This window comes from Coenobita brevimanus, chromosome 65 (assembly GCF_032717465.1).
Source record: "Coenobita brevimanus isolate Jiangsu-jjx chromosome 65, ASM3271746v2, whole genome shotgun sequence".
Taxonomy (NCBI): Eukaryota; Metazoa; Arthropoda; class Malacostraca; order Decapoda; family Coenobitidae; genus Coenobita; species Coenobita brevimanus.
In genome coordinates, this window is record NC_137018.1 from 52,125,083 (window position 1) to 52,142,176 (window position 17,094).

The following is a 17,094-nucleotide window of genomic DNA, read 5'->3' on the forward strand; positions in this document are numbered from 1 at the left end:
AAAGTGTGATTAGTACTGTATACTGAAAGGGTGTTAAACCTTAGTGATGGATGTTCATTTACTGAAAGTGTCATCATCCATATATATATATATATATATATATATATATTATTGAGTATATAATTTTGTTTTAACTATGTTTATTATCAGCAACAGTTATTGACAGGATACAAGGGTTGCTTTAATATTATAACACTGAAACATTATGTTTACTCACCCAGTGGAGAGGTCAGTTGCTGCTGTTCATTGACAGTTTTAACTTGCTCACATGTTATTGTCATTACACCACAATACTGAAAGTTATTAAGTTTTTTCTTTAGTACTCTGATAAGTTAGTGTAAAGCAATCCATGGGAAAAATTCTGAAGCATCCTACAGGAAGAACATTGTGATATAGCCATTTTCACTTTTAATTGTAATATTTTGATAGTTGTGCTAAGGCATATTCATTTTTCTCCTCATGCTGTCAGTGCTGCTGTTGATTACCTGGTGTATTGATCTATACAAATACACTGCAACATGTAGTATTCAGTCTTGTAGTTGTGATATAACTTTACCTGCCCCTGTACATTAAATGTACTATTGTGTATAAGTTTTGCTTCAGTATTTATAAATGAAGTTGTGTATTTTATTTTCTTGGATAGAAAGCTATTGGAGATCTAAGGTTGTTAGAGTATTGTCATGAAAGATTATAGCCATACAGGCATCATCCACACTACCATGCATAATTGTCTGTTATATGGTACCTCCTTTAGTCAGATGATGTATATTTTATTTCATTCTTGCTCTCAACAATTTTCATCATCTTGAGAGAGACTGAATGATCTGGAGTGTGGTTTAGACATAGCCTTCATAAAGCCCTTCACTTCTGTGGTGAAAAAGACCATCTGGAAATGGCAAGAATAAAGTATAAAATACATCATCAGTGTGAAAGGGTAAAGTGGGAGTCAGTAGTCACCCCTCTAAAAAATGTGATTTCTAGGATTGTCAGCATCTCCAGTGCTTGTTCCTGCATTCCCCAGTGCAGAATCATGCTGTTGTTACTCATGCAGTGTTTAGTAACAATTTATCATACATGATAGTCTGGATGAGATCAAAGCTGAAATAAATCAGTCAGGTTGTAATAGGATATAATATTTAAGTGGAGTTGAGATGCAAGGTTACCATAATTTGGGTTTATTTTGGATGGTTTTATAGGTGTCATATACTGTATTCTTATTTAGCTGTAGTTTTATCATAAAGACTAAAAGTAGATGTGGAAGCCAGTGTTTGCTCTGTTAGGATATTGGAATGTACTTGCAGAACCTGGTAACATATTACAGTAACTTTGAGCTGTTGATAGTCATTCCAGGTCAAAGACTGATTCATGCTTTCATTCCACTCAGACTTGGTGTTTAGGTTATATCAAGCAACCAACATCATTGTTAAATTTGCAACCACATGGTTTTGGTTGAAATTAAAACTGGGTCATTGATTCCCATAATAAAAATTTAAATCATTGTATGATCTAAAAAATGCATATAACACTTTTGAGACCATGAACTTATTGACAGTTTATATTGTGTACCAGCTGTCTGTTTCAGCTTTTTATTATCTGAAGTATCCATAAGTATAAAATCCTCCCACATTATGGTAATGTATTGTGCTTCTTAGCCCAAACAGTTTGGTATTTCCTGCTAACTTGAGACTTTAAATCAGGAAAGGGGGGACATCAAAGGAGTTATGTATAGACTTCAATAACCACTTTCCTAAAATGGATAAAAAATCATCTGGCACTTGAGAATTTAGTGCAAATTACATCACTGAAATGAAAAGGTTAAAAATATTTGTTATAGGCTTGTGAAACATGCATTTATGAAAAATTGGTCATTGTAAAGAGCAAATGGAGAAGATAGTGCTTCATGATTTTTCTTTCTTGGATTTACTGTCACAGATGAACTTTAGTATTATGGAAGTTATTTCAAATTAGTTTTCTATATTTCTGGATCCCAGCATTATGTGGAACATTGTAACTTATGTTGTGGCTGAACCAAATATTTCATCCTTCAACACCCACAGACATTTCAGTGCAAGACTCCTGACTGCAAATATAAATCTGTATTTTCAAGTTGAAACAGCTGCCTCAGAATTAGGTGTGAGAAGTAGAAGATACAGGACATAAGAGGATGGAGTAATGTAATTGTGATATGCAGTTTCTGGTTGCTTGAATTGGAGACAGGTGTCCAATACACAAACATCTGTGGGTGTACATTTCTGCTTACAGAATGTATTACAGCTGTTATGTTCGTGATACAATTTATATATTTTGTGATTGATATATATATAGAATATACATAAAGCTCATGTCTGAAAGCCTATGTAATTGTTTATGCCCTTTCATTGAACTTGGATTTACAGCTTAAATTTGCTGGAATTAACATTTTAAATTTGCAGGAATTACCGCCTGCCTCTCTCCTCTTCCTCCTACCTCTCCTTTCTCCCTCCCACTCCCCCTCTGTTCCTTTTCCTCCTACCCCCCTCTCCCTCTTTGTATCCTCCTCCCTCCTCCTCTTTCTTTCCTTCTCATTCTCTCTTTTCCTTCCCTCCTCTCTTACCCCCTTTCTCTCTCTCTTGCCTTCCATCCCCCTGTCTGTGTTATCACCCCCTTACTAACTCCTCCCCTTTCACTGTCCTCCCTCCCTCCTATCTCTACCTCTTCCCCTTTCTGTCCTCCACCTCTCTGCTTCCCTTTCCTCCTCCTCCTCCCTTTTCTCCTCTCTCTCCTCCCCAAACTTGCTTTCTCACCCACATCTCTCCTCCCCTCTCCCCCTCTTGCCTTCTCTCTCCCCCCTCCCCTTCATCCCTCACCTCTTTCTCTTCCTCTTCTTGCCCCCTCCCCCCCTTGGGCCCACTCTCTCCTCTTCCCCCTCTTGTGCCCTCCCCCCCTTGGGCCCACTCTCTCCTCTCCCCCCTCTTGGGCCCACTCTCTCCTCTCCCCCCTCTTGTGCCCTCTCTCTCCTCTCCCCCCTCTTGTGCCCTCTCTCTCTCCTCTCCCCCCTCTTGGGCCCTCTCTCTCCTCTCCCCCCTCTTGTGCCCTCTCTCTCTCCTCTCCCCCCTCTTGTGCCCTCTCTCTCTCCTCTCCTCTCCTTATCTTCTCTCTTCCCACTCCCCCTTTGCACCTCCTCTCTGTCCTTTTCCTCTCCACCCATCTCCTTGCCCACCTCTTCCCCCCAAGCAGCTGCCACTGGCAATAGGAGCTGGAGCCAACACCACCACCATCACCATCACCATCACCATCAGCCACAGCCAGCAGCAGCAGCAGCCGCAGCAGCAGCCGCAGCCGCGGCCAGCAGCAGCAGCAGCCACAGCCGCGGCCAGCAGCAGCAGCAGCCGCCGCAGCCGCAGCCGCGGCCAGCAGCAGCAGCAGCCGCAGCAGCAGCCGCAGCAGCCAGCAGGAAGTGGAAGAGGGGGAGGAGATACAGTAGATGGGGGAGGAGGAGGAGGAGGTAGAAAAGGGGAAGGAGGTGGAAGTTAAAGAGGAAGCAGCAGGAGGTGGAAAGGGAAGCGGAAGAGGGAGGAAGCACAGGAGATGGTGGAAGAGAAAGTGGAGGAGGAGGGAAATGAAGGTGGTGGAATAGGAAGAGGGGTGGGGGAAGGAGGAGATGAAAATGGAGGAGGAGGAAGAAGTAGTAGTGAAGGCAGAGCTAGAGGAGGGGAAGGACACAGAGGAAGGAAGAAGAGAAGGCAGAGGATGGAGGTGAAGGAAGACAGGTAGGAAGAGGAAGAAGACAAAGGAAGGAGGAAGAGGGAAAAAGATGAGCAGGAAGTGTAAGAAGACAAAGGAAGGAGGAAAAGGGAGAAAGATGAGCAGGAAGTGTAAGAAGACAAAGGATGGAGAAGAAAGATCAGGAGGATGGAGAGGAAAAAGACAAGGGAAGGTGGAGGAAATGGAAGAGGAGGTACGAAAAAGAGGAACAGGAAGTGGAAGAGGGAGGCAAAAGAGGAGGAGGAGGAAGAGGGGAGATGAGGAGCAGGAAGATAAAGAGGAGGAAGAAGAGAAGGAGGGGGGGGAGACTGGAGAAAGATTAGAAGGCAAAGGAAGGGGAGGAAATGGAATAGGAGGAGGAAGAGGTGACAGGAAAAGAGGGAGGAAGAGGAGGGGTGGAGGTGTTAAAGGATGTGGGGAAAGAATAGAAGGAAGAGGAGGAAAAGTTAGGGGGGATGAGGTGGGGAAATAGGACAGAGGGAGGAGGAGGAAAAGAAACTGAACAGAGGGAGGAAGGAATAGAAATAGAGGGGGTGGAGGTAGAGAATGGAGGAAGAAGACAAGAGCAGGAGGAGAAAGAGGAAGACATGGGAAAGAGGAGGAGGAAGAGGATAAGGTAAGGGGGAGGGTGAATAAGAAGAGGAAGTGGAGTAGAAGGAGAGAGGAAGAAGAAAAGGAGGAAGAGGGAGGAGAAGGAAGGCACAGGCAGAGGACGGAAGAGGGAGGGAGAAAAAAGGAGGAGGAAGAAGAAAGGAGGAGGAGGAGGAAAACAGGGTTGTGGAGAAGAGGAGGGAGGAGGAGGAGAAGATGGAGGAGGAGGAAAGGGAGGGAAGAGGAATAGGACAAAAGGAGGAGGAGGAAGGTGGATGGTGAAAGTGAGGAAGGAGGAGGAGAGGCAGAAGGAAGAAAAGAGATGAGAAAGAAGAGTAGGAGGGGGAGGAAAAAGAGGGAAGGTGACGAAAAAAAAAAAGAGGGAAGAGGGAGGGGGAGAAGGAAAAGGGAGGAGGAGGGAGAAGGAGAAAGAGGTAGAAGATGGATGAGGAAAAGGGAAGAGGGGGACAAGGAATAGAGAAGAGGAGGACGAGAAGGAAGAACAGGGAGGAAAAGGAGGAGGAGAATGTAAAAACAAGGAAGAGGTAGAAGGAGGAGGAGGAGAAAGAGAGAGAGAGAGAAACCTACTATACAGGCATATTATTGCTACTAGGATGGCACTGTTGGGAATACAAGATAGAGGGGGTTGTACCTCTTTTTGATATAGTCCTTACGAGTGAAGCCTTCCGAATCAGAGTTGTCCAGGGAGATGGTTTCAGGGGCAGAGGTGGCAGACTTGTGAGGTGCGTCCTTCATTGCAGGGATGTTAATAGAGCCGTAATAAGGCTGACCTGAGGAAAGAGGTTATACTGTAGTTCTCTCACCTAAACTTTGCCCAATTTTCATCCTACTGCAGCTTATGTTACACAACTCAGAAGCAATAAAAGACAATACCATGGCTCTGTCTATTCCATGGCACTTCTTTGTGGCTGGCATTACATACTAGTATTAATCTCTTTTTACAGCTCGGCATTCAAGATGTTGAGATGGCAACATTAGGCCCAGTTAGAGCAAACTGTAATGTAAAAGTAGGTTTTTCAACCTTTCATTATTTACTCAAATACTGTTGTGATATTTTTAAATATTCTTGCTACCTTCAATATATTATTCAGCTGATGAACCTCTGAACTGGGGAGGGGAGGGGAGGGGGGGTTATTAGTAACAGACTCAAAAAAACCTTTTACAGCAAGTAATCTCCCCAAACCTAACCAGCCTGTTCTAGCATAAACTACCCTAAACCAGCGTACCATGGCTTAGCTCAGTCTAGCCTAGTCTACCCTTAACTTTTTACTTTACAATGGCGCAGTGTGGAGTATCACATAAAATTTATGGAGAAACTGCATTATGCTTGCTTACCCAAGTCCTTGTACTTCTCCGGTAGGAATTCAACAGGAAATGGGGATATGGAACCACTGACTAAATGTTGAGCTGGGGAAAATGAGAATCCCTTCTCTGTTGTTGAACTTCCATCCTCTGTCTTCATATCTAAGCTTTCCTCATAAGGGAAGTTGATAATAAGAACTTCAGCTGGAACCTGGGCAGTCCGTGCAAAACCAAACTTCACATGTAGCTGTGGCGGGAAAAATAATATGAGGTGTTTTTACCAAAGAGTAAAATTCTCCTTTGTGCTGATGCACATACCTATGTAAATATGTGCATGTACACACACAGGCATACACACACAGGCATGCACACACACACACACACACACACACACACACACACATTACAGGCAACCATCTATCCATTCAGTAATATTTACAAATACCACTTGTAAGTCGCAAATAATACACATACCACCAAGAAGTAGGCAATATTTATAACGCTGCATGCGACACTGCTGGAGGGCAAGGGTGGGATGGGGACAGACACGCCCATCCAGCGTTCTTCTTTGCCAGCCTTCACACCCGGCAGGTAGACTCGCTGCACAGTGCGGCAGTCCTCCTTTACGTACCCATCAGCGTAGTACTCTGCTACCTGCATGCGATAATAACCCCTTCAGTTCAATTATGCTTTATTTTATTCTTCCTGCCTCCAGATGATTTTATTCAACTTAGGGCACAACCCTATTAATGAAGTGGGTCAAGGAGGTTACTATCAATCTCCATCTCAAAAAGCCTCTCCTACACCAGATTAAACTGACATGTGATGGCAGAAATAAACTTAAAAGGATGCCACTGGACTGAAATGGTTAAGGCTAAATACTTTCCCTGCTGCACTTGAAGGACTTGGCCTTTATGAGCCTTTACGATGCATGCAGGAAGATCAACAGTGGGCTTTTATAATGTGTCCTGGTTTCTTGCATTTACCCTACAGACCACACAGAATTTCTTTAGATGCCTGGTGGTCTAGTGAATTAAGGCACTCCAACTGTCTATGGCCCAGAAGGGGTCTACTTGATGGGTGACTAAGGTTTACTGCTCACATACTGCCATTCAGGGATTAACATCTGGTCACCCAGTTTAAATGCTGGGATGAGCAGCCTAGCCCCAGCAACCTGTGCTCCTGAGGGAGTATTACAGTACTAAACTGGATGATGATGGAACAACAATAATGGACTAGCTGTTAATGTGTAAACCATTTTTAACTCCTTTAATCTGGTAACAATTTTAATTTCAATTTTCCTGCCTCCAGACAATTTTCTTTAAAATAAAATTTTTGGACTGGAAGGGCAAGATACAGTTTCCATTGCCCCTTCACTGCTAGAGGTCTAAGGTCCTTCCTAAATCAAATAAATGAACTACAGAGGCAAAAATACAATTAATAATACATCACAACATTGAAGGAGTGACAACATATTTTACTATGCTTTCATAACTGTTTGGTTCATGTATCTGGTAACTAAATGAGCATAAACTTGAGCAGTGATGAACCAGTCTGTATAGTAGGTCCTTGTTGGATGTCAAGGATGAGTTTTTATCAAAATGTTCCAAACACTAAGCATGCATACTTTAACTTGGTAAAAACTGGATGTCAGCTTTATTGACATCAATGAAACTTTTTAAATTTACTGTAGACTTAGTAACAAACATGAATAAGGTAAGCATAAAGCTGGTTCATGTACATGCCTCAAATTTCTATGCTCCTCATTCACACTGGCTGCTTACATTTTCTTGTTTAGCTACAACAAGGAAGAAAGGTTGCTGGTTCCTTGAAAGCAGTGATAAGAAACAGGGTAGTGAACATGGAAGTGATAAAGTTACTACATGACAATATTGTGATACCAACTCTGACGTACGGAAGTGAAGCCTGGACGTTGTTGGAAGGACAGAAGTCAAGAGTGAGAGCAGTGGAAATGAGTTATTTAAGAGGAGCCTGTGGAGTCACATGGACAGACAGGCTGACACATGAGGGTATAAAGGAGCATTGTGGTGTGGATGTGGATGTGACAGGAAACGTTAGGAGGAACACACTGGGGTGGTTTGGCCATGTGGAGAGGATGGAGGGTGAGAGACTGATGAGGAGAGTGTATGTGAGTGAGGTGGAGGGGGGGAGAGAGAGGGGAAGGCCGAGGATGAGATGGAGGGATGAAGTGGAGAAGTATATGAGGGGGGGGGGGTGAGTTGGACGCAGGGCAGTGAAATGGCAGGGGACAGGGTGACGTGGAGGCAATTTGTTTGTGGCCACCCCGCACGGGATTAAGGCATCTGGCAATAGACTGATAGATAGATAGACAGATACTGAGATCTATGGAGTTGGAGAGGGAGGGACTCTTCATTTGGTGGCACCAGTACAACTGACTGCCTACTCTTCCTGGTTATAGAAATGTCCCTCAACACCCTCTCTGTCCCCAAAAGAAGGATGGTGCATTACATGAGGACATCATCAGTCTCCAGTCCTTGGACTGCAACTACTACTACCCTGTACTACCATATAGTACCAAATTAAAGGGATAAAACTGTAATTTTGGAACATAACCCTGTCTTATAATAAAGACTATGGTGTATAAATATTCTCTACAACAAGACACTAGTAAAAGCAGTTGCAGCCACAGGTGCATCTGGATCTGAACCTACTGCTGCCTGTCTTCTGCACTCCACCATTCTCCTTTCAGTAGGGAAGGACCTGAGTAATTTTTGCATAACCAAGCAGTGGAGCCATCTAGGCATGACGATGTCCCTTTCTAAAACCCAAGAAATCAAAGGAGTAATAAGAATTACTACAGTCAGTCAGTTTTCAGATGATGGAACTGGGTCATTCTCACAACTCATACTCTAAATCAGAATTGCGTAAAATTTGATGGGCCTTTAATATGAGGAGGGAATGAGTCTCCTTAGCTACTAGTCCAATCAAATCTCCAATCTGACAACACCTAGCCATCAACCAAGCTGAAAGGGGTTAGAGATCTTTGTCAGATTAAATGGACTATACCTGTATAATCTTGAGTTCAGTGTACTTTATATTGGAACTGCTTTTATTGATAACCTCCGCATCAGCCTTAATGGTCTCCCCCGGTGCATAGCCCGACTTGGGCGCCCCCACCACCAGTCGCACAGGACCCTCCACCCCCACCACCAGCTTATTAATCATGTTGTGCAGTGGAGCCTGTAGGTGGAAAAATTAGTGGTCAGACTCTTCATGGCTTTGGTGTTCAGATTCAAGGTCTTGGTATATCATCATCGTCATCATAGTCAATGTTGTCATCATTACTGCCAACATCATTCCTGTTAACATCATCATCATCACCATCATTCTATCCCATTTTCCTACATTAACATGGAATAGAGATACTGTATTAGAGCAGAATCATCTTTAAGTCAGCTTTGTACCTTTACTGTTTCGAACATTATGCATTCAATGGGTTGATAGACAGAATAACAGACTTCTGCACGCTGCTTCCTATGAAAAGGCCGCACAGCTGTCACCTTCACCTTGTAACGTATGCGCCCAAACCTCACCTCCAAGGATGTACTCAGTGTTGCGGGCAGCTTGTAGGAGAAGGGGAAGGTGAACTCTCCTGGTCCGAGTTTGTTGTCAGTCTCTGTGTTAGTTTAGAGGAATGTGATGGTTTTATGTTGGTGGAAGGGATGCTGTGAAATATTAGTACACAGGGAAAAGTAAGTGCATGGAAGAGAAGAGGAGATTTAACCCCTCCAGTCAGGTATTGTACTATTTTTTTCCATCTGCAGATTTGGAAACTTTACTCAGTAATCTAATTCAGCATTTAGTCAGCCTTTAAAAGTTCTTATGAATTACAAAATCATTTAAGAATGTCACACACATCAGATAAGGTTTCTAATAATTACCATCACTTTGTGTGTGAATCAGTGATCATATACAATTGCTGAATTTGTGAATATTTATAATCCATTCAACTATCATTCAATTATATACTGCTCAATCAAGAGTGTAGGTGCTCAGGACTAGGCAATTAGGGCCAGATATTTACAGGACCACTCACTGGTCCCTGAGCAGCTATACTTGAGAAATAAACCTTTGAAACTCCAGGCCTTGAACCCTTATGAGCTACAATTGGCCAAATGATACTTCAGAAAAGTTTACGTTGGTTTTCTGTTACTTAATCTGAGTGTATTTCAGTTGGACAGATACTAACAAATCATCACTACAGTCATAACTAGCTATATGATGGCATTACATAAAGTCAAAACCCACAGCATAACAAATCATCATATAACAAGGCTGATATAACATGGGCTCAATGGGGATTGGGAGGAGGCCCTTGATCACAAAACAAAAACCTTATCCAATTAAGCCGTATTTCACACACAGAAAGTTATCCATCTAGCTATCTACCTACAGTCAGACATTACAATTCTATAAAGGATGGCAGTTTGTCTTTGAGTTAGTTGTTTCATGGGGATGGGTACTAAACCTTCGCTAACCCACTAGCTGACATGAAGGGAAACGTATGGATTACTTGAATGGTTATCACTGAGTGCTGTAAATGGTTTCCTGGTTTACAAGCAATCATTTGACTTGTTGCTCAATGTAAGGCCAACTGAAATGGGAGAGGGTGTAATAAAAAATTACAGGAAAAATGGGAGAAATTGTAAGAAAGGAGACAAGACACAGAAAAAGAATGATAAAGGTGAAGGAAGAAGGCAGCACTATATTAAATGAGTGGATGATGGTTCCCACCATCTACCACCAGAAAGTTATCACTTCACTTAAAATTGCACACTGCACTATTTGTTAAGCACTTGCATTATTATCTGGCAACAGCAATCGTGTTTCAATGGCCAGTCGTGCACAAAATGGAAAGAAAGGCAGACAATTACACCAAATGCAAACCCTGAGCTGCAATCTTTGCTCAATTAGCTGACTAGGAGACTGTGTGCACATGGTAAACACAATTTCCAAGTCACAAGTTTCAGTTTTTCACACACAAAAAGTTATCACTTCATCTAATATCACAAGTTGTACTATTTGTTAAGCACTCACACCACTATCTGGTAATAGCAATGGTGTATCACTGGCCTTTCATGCATGAAATGGAGCAAAAGGCAGATCAGAGCAAATGTATACACTGGGCAGCCATCTTGGCTCAATCAGCTGACTGGGAGGCATCATTCTAGTGAATTCCTCATCATTTTGCCATAATTATTCTGAAAATGAGTCTAGCTTTTTGTTCATCATTGTGGCGATTTATCACATAGCAAATAACTGTATACGAGACCTGAATGTACACACCTATGAAAAAGAACACATGCAAGGAGGCATAATGCACTTAAAGTGCATCAAAAAAAGAATAATGATAATAAGCAGCTTTCATGTAAAATAATGATTTATATATATATATGTATATATATATATATATATATATATATATATATATATATATATATATATATATATATATATACAGTATACATACAACAAATGGTCAGGACCTTAAATGAGCTTAACTTTGCAGCTGCTTCTGATGATATCCATTACGTAAAACAACAATAACCAATAATTATGTTCTCACCTGCACCCTCCCACAGCATCTCATGCTTCTTGAAGAGATCATCACAGCCAATGAATGACTCACTGTACCTGCCTTTTTTCTCCACCCATGCTGCCAGCCCCTTCCCTCGGTGCACCAGTGTGATCTCTACAGGGAAACAGTCTGGTTACTACAGAGGGCGGAAGGGAGGAAGGCAGAGGGAGGGGCTGATGGGAATTATGGAGGGGAAGCAGAGAGAGAGAAGCAAAGTGAGGGGAGACAAAGTAAGCGGTTGTGTGGAGAGATGGAGGGCAAACAGAGAGAGACTGAGGGAGGGATGATACCTTTCTGGAAGTTCTTTTTAACAACTAAGTCAAGAGTAATTTACAGTACAGAAAAAAATTGCCTGACATTATTCCATCACTATTTCTGAAGCTGATATACCAGTTTGTCACAGTTTACAGTAGCAGTTGTACAAAACAGATGCAATATTTGAAAGTTGTCACTAGCATATAACAGGGACTGAATGTCAATGCAGTGGTGGAAAGTGGTTTTGTAAAAAAGGCATCAGCAGTAAATGAACTGTGCATGATGTGTATGGTAATGTTACAATAAAGTCTCAGTGAATTTAACTTGGATTATGGTGGGCATTCTTCAATAAATCAGGCACATCTAAATACTTTGGAAAAAAAAAAAAAGGCTGTTAACCTCATATAACCTGCTTTGAAGTACATTCATCCGCTGTTTATTATCCACGAATTACCCAACATACATCATTATGTGACAAAGCAAAGAATCTGGCTGCATTAAGGCATCACCCATTTTTCAAATGCATTAACCATGGAAACCAAATTTTTCACACTGCCCACCACTCTCTGCAACATCACTGCTACCCACACACCACCAACGATGCCCACCAAAACAAAGGCCACAGCCCACTGACTTCACACTGCCTCAGTCACAGAGAGTAAGCCATCTGGTGTTGGTGCATGACAAGTTCATCATAGAGTTTGAGGCCTTTGTTACCATACGTAAATACTGTATGCATGCAGGCAGTGCCAGCATATCTCCTTTGTGTTATGTAACTTATGTAACTAGCGGTGGCTCAATTGGTAGAGAGGTGGCCTGCAGTCCTAAAAGACCCACGTTCAAATCCCCGCTGGGGCAGGGAACAGTTTAAGGATTTGAATTTCATTAAATCATGCTTTACTGATCTACCGGAAGACCTGCCGACATGTTGTAAAAATACCCCCGCTAATACCAATACACCAGTCCTGTATGAGACAGCCCTAGCATGTATTCACTATGGAAGGTGGGTGTTAGCACTGAAGTGGTGACATGTAGAGGTGTATGGTACATAGGAGGACTGCTGGGCTTTGATAGCAGGCTGTGAAGCCTATGCCCAGAGTCGGACACATAAAAAAAAAAAAAAAAAAAAAAAAAAAATCAATGCATCTCACTCTCACTTCTAATAACACTTCGTAGTTCCTGTAACAGCAAAAACATTTCGTGCAAATGAGACATGCCTATGGTGGAATGTGTACAAAGGAAATGCATTTTTTAATAATTAAAATCAAGTTAACATACCATTCAAGTGGTTCTGTAAAAATTATATAATGAATACCGTATATAAAGATGTCCACTGGAAAACTGGCATCAACAAGTTTTGCATATCAACAGCCACCAAAGAATGTAACCCCCTTTGATAACAAATGAGGCCTGTATGGCATTTTACTGGGGTTATACCCTGTGTAAAGAGGTTGAGGGGTAGTACAATATTATCCACAAAATGCACTGTCCGACAGGGTCTTGGCTGAATTATGACAGATAAAAGGAAGATTACTTACTGATCCGAGGCTAAACTACACTAATCCAGGACATATAAGGGCAGGTGACTGAACTATGCTCCTGCTGACATTTTACTGATGGAATCAAACTGTAGTGCATAATCCACACCACTTTCCAACCTGAGAGCTCCACCACTGGACCACCAGGCATCTTAATCCGAAAAACAGAGGGGAGCTTGAACTAAGATGCTGACAAGGTAATTTCTTACAGTACAAATGTTCATTCTCACCCCGGCAGGAGACGGCAGAGGTGGCAACAACCCTGACAAACCCTTGAACAGTCTGCTCTGGGAAGTAGATTGGCTGGTGAGGGTCCAGGACGATTTCAAGTGTTTGAAACCCCATCACCACTGACCTGGCAGGAAGAGAGAAAAACTATTACCATACAGTGCAATAACTTATTACAATATTTCAGTACATATGTCAACACACAACATTCCTTCTGCCTGGGAGGTCATGGATTGCTTATTGTGTAAGTATGAAAATTTTGCTGTGGCACACACTTAACTGTCTGTTATGCTGTAAGGTAATGGCTAGGTTTAGCTGTTTATTGTTCAATCCTCAGCTGTGTTCAATCAGTCCATTATTAACCTTCAGTATCTTATCACTTGAAACACAATGGCTGTGGTCAGCAAGATACTATAATACTGTATGTCTACTCAGTGTTATCTATGAAAGTGTCACTTCAAAAACAGCATGGCTTAGGCAGATTTGTGCACTGGTATTAACAGGGATGTTTTAATGACATGTCCGTGGGTCTTGTGGAAGATCATTAAAATTTGTTTTAATGACATTCTAAATTCATTAAACTGTTTCCTGCACCAGCCTGGGATTAAACTCGTCATTTCAAGTAACAAATGACCTCTCTCACCAGTAGCCTAATGTTACAGTAGATCAAAGGTAAGTATGACAAAAATAACTTCACATCCTCTACCATCAACCTACAGATGTGATGCATAAGTAGGAAGGAACATATATATGTAAAGAAAAAGATGCAAGCTTTATTCCTCTCACAACAACACCCCCCATGCCCTACTCATGAACATGGATGGATGCTATTGTATGGCTCAAAAATGTTCCCTCAAAGTTTCTGGACTTCCCCTCTTGCTAATCCAAGCTGCCTTCCCTCATGTATTCTTTCACTTCTTCCTTCAATCTTGTTCTAGGTCTTCTCATTCTCCCACCAACTGTCCTATATATATCTTTTTATACACAATATAATTTCTTCTCTGTGATATGTCCAAACCACCTTAGTTCATTACCTTTAATAAGTAAGTGCTCTTGTTTCATTATCCATCAAGCTCTCTAAAGAACTATACTGCACTCAGTAGAGAGGTGGCCTGCAGTCCTAATGGATCCAGGATCGAATCCCGGCTCAGTCAGGCAACAGTTGAAGGATTTGAATTTCATAAAAAGCAAACTTCACTGATCTACCAGATGACCTGCCAACATGTCATATAAGTATCTCCGCTAATACCAGTACACAAGTCCTGTATAAGACAGCCCTAGCATGTATTCAATATGGATGGTGGGTGTTAGTGTCGAAGTAGTGACATGTGGAGATGCAGGAGAACTTCTGTGCCCCAAGGAGGACTATTGGGACTTGAGGATAGGCCCTGAAGCCTTTGCCCAGAGTAGGACATGTAAAATTTATACTGTACATATATATATATATATATATATATATATATATATATATATATATATATATATATATATATATATATATATATATATATATATATATATATATATATATATATATATATATATATATATATTTATATATATATATATATATATATATATGTATATATATATATATATATATATATATATATATGTATATATATGTATATATATATATATATATATATATATATATATATATATATATATATATATATATATATATATATGTATATATATGTATATATATATATATATATATATATATATATATATATATATATATATATATATATATATATATATATATATATATGTATATATATATATATATATATATATATATATATATATATATGTATATATATATATATATATATATATATATATATATATATATATATATATATATATATATATATATATATATATATATATATATGTATATATATATATATATATATATATATATATATATATATATATATGTATATATATATATATATATATATATATATATATATATATATATATATATATATATATAAACAGTCAACTATCACACAATAAATTGTGATATTACTTAAACGATGTTCAGTGGTCAACAATGCAACAATACATTACAGGTCATAAATTCTGGATTATCATCCTAATCTACTCCTGTCACAAAAACCCTCTTTCCAAAGCTTAACCAAATCTCACTTGATAAAAACTGCCTGGATTTTGCTGTAATAAAATACTAGAGCTGCTTCAACAATAAGAGGTTTAATCATACCAGTACAGAATTAACACTCAGGCACATGTCTCTCACTTTCAGCTGAATAAAATAATCAGGAGGCAACTGGAATTCACTACCAAAACTGTTTTGACTGTGAAATAACTAGGGAAAGCACTCTTACAAGCTGAGTAACTGTAATTATGTTTGCTGGAGACTAAAGCATGAGACACAATAGATAAGGGTGATAAGCAACACAAAGATAATGACTGACGAGTCACTGCCAACGTTATCTTAACCCAACTTCCTACAACCAGATATCTTACTGTATTTCCTAACATTCCTAACTCCTTCTAGCCTAATTAATGGCCTAATGCAGTGAGACTGGAAGGGTGATTTGACTAGTAACCAAGAAGACCCATTCCTACCAAAAACCTACATTTCATAAAATGTAGTGCATTGAAATTTGGTAATCAAGTTGTCAGAGTGGCCAAGTTCCATCAGAAAAGAAAATGACTTTAGTAAGTGATGTGGATGGAATCTAGATGCAGGAAGAGCAAGTTACAGCCTACAGGAATTATTAACAGGGCATCTTCACCCAACAGATATTAGCCTTCCACACACTTCATCCATCCATTTCCACTATTTGTCAATTCTTTTAACATCCTTCAACATTCAAACAAATCCTCTTCCCCTTAAACTATCTATCTATCTATCTATAGCCCGACGCCCTAATCCCGCAAAGGGTGGCCGCAGACAAAACGCCTCCAAGTCACTCTGTCACCCACCATTTGACTACCCTCCCCCCAACTCACTCCCCCCTCCCTCATATACCTCTCAACTCCATCCCTCCACCTCATCCTCGGTCTACCCCTCCCTCTCCCTCCCTCCACCTCACCTACATACACCTTCTTAGTCAGACTTTCATTCTCCATTCTCTCCACATGTCCAAACCACCTCAGTGTATTTCTCCTAATCTTCTCAACCACATCCACATCTACCCCACAACGTTCCTTCACTTCTTCATTCGTCAACCTGTCCCTCCATGTCACTCCACATGCTTCTCTCAAGTAACTCATTTCCACTGCTTCACATATATCTTTTTCATCATCCTAGTTACATCCATTCTATCCATGTGACTATAACATCTAAGGATGTAATTTTCTTTCCCATTTCACACCTTTGAAGAATGTATATTTATTTCTATATAATCTACAACTCTCATACATAGTAACCTTCAACAGCCCCATTATTACCGTTCTCACTGACATTTCATCCTCATGCCATGCCAGAGTCTCATTCCTATACATAATGTGGATATCATCAATGATGAATATCAATAGTAGGACACAATAAAAACAAATATCAATAGTAGGATACAATCAAAACAGGCACTTCAGGAGGTAAATTTCTGATGGCAGACTTACCAGATCATGCTACACTTATACAGAACTTATTCCCAGCAATGCTGCTATTTTCACATACATACCACTCACCTAGTTCTATTTCACAGCTCAAAAAATATTAGCAACCTTATTTCTGCCTTACTGAGGCATTTTAAAGTGAAAACTAGGTATCACTTATCAGAAAAGGGTGTCAAAATCCTGTAAACATAAAGC

At 40.4% G+C, this 17,094-nt stretch overlaps 2 protein-coding genes across 2 annotated transcripts in view; both read right to left on the bottom strand.

Moving 5' to 3' along the window:
* Window positions 1-4,925: 4,925 nt before the first annotated feature.
* On the bottom strand, window positions 4,926-5,919 carry LOC145405056 (uncharacterized). The gene is made up of 2 exons (XM_080276556.1): window positions 5,692-5,919; window positions 4,926-5,126 (listed from the first exon to the last, which is right to left on the bottom strand). The coding sequence occupies exons 1-2, from the start codon at window positions 5,816-5,818 to the stop codon at window positions 4,945-4,947; spliced, it is 309 nt and encodes a 102-aa protein (XP_080132682.1). The 5' UTR covers window positions 5,819-5,919; the 3' UTR covers window positions 4,926-4,944.
* A 174-nt stretch (window positions 5,920-6,093) lies between these two features.
* The window catches only part of LOC145405027 (uncharacterized), a 23,797-nt gene continuing 12,796 nt past the window's right edge, over window positions 6,094-17,094 (bottom strand). Inside the window, exons 9-13 of the mRNA XM_080276527.1 lie at window positions 13,302-13,426; window positions 11,267-11,392; window positions 9,159-9,316; window positions 8,707-8,880; window positions 6,094-6,312 (exon numbers count right to left, since the gene is read on the bottom strand). Of these exons, the coding sequence (XP_080132653.1) occupies window positions 6,094-6,312; window positions 8,707-8,880; window positions 9,159-9,316; window positions 11,267-11,392; window positions 13,302-13,426 (802 nt within the window). The remainder of the gene's footprint in view (window positions 6,313-8,706; window positions 8,881-9,158; window positions 9,317-11,266; window positions 11,393-13,301; window positions 13,427-17,094) is intronic.

Coding starts and splice junctions, on each gene's coding strand:
- LOC145405056 (XM_080276556.1), bottom strand. CDS start 5,818: ATGAAGACAGAGGATGGAAGTTCAACAACAGAGAAGGGATTCTCATTT. Junction 5,127..5,691: donor GGAGAAGTACAAGGACTTGG/GTAAGCAAGCAT, acceptor CTCTTTCCTCAG/GTCAGCCTTATTACGGCTCT.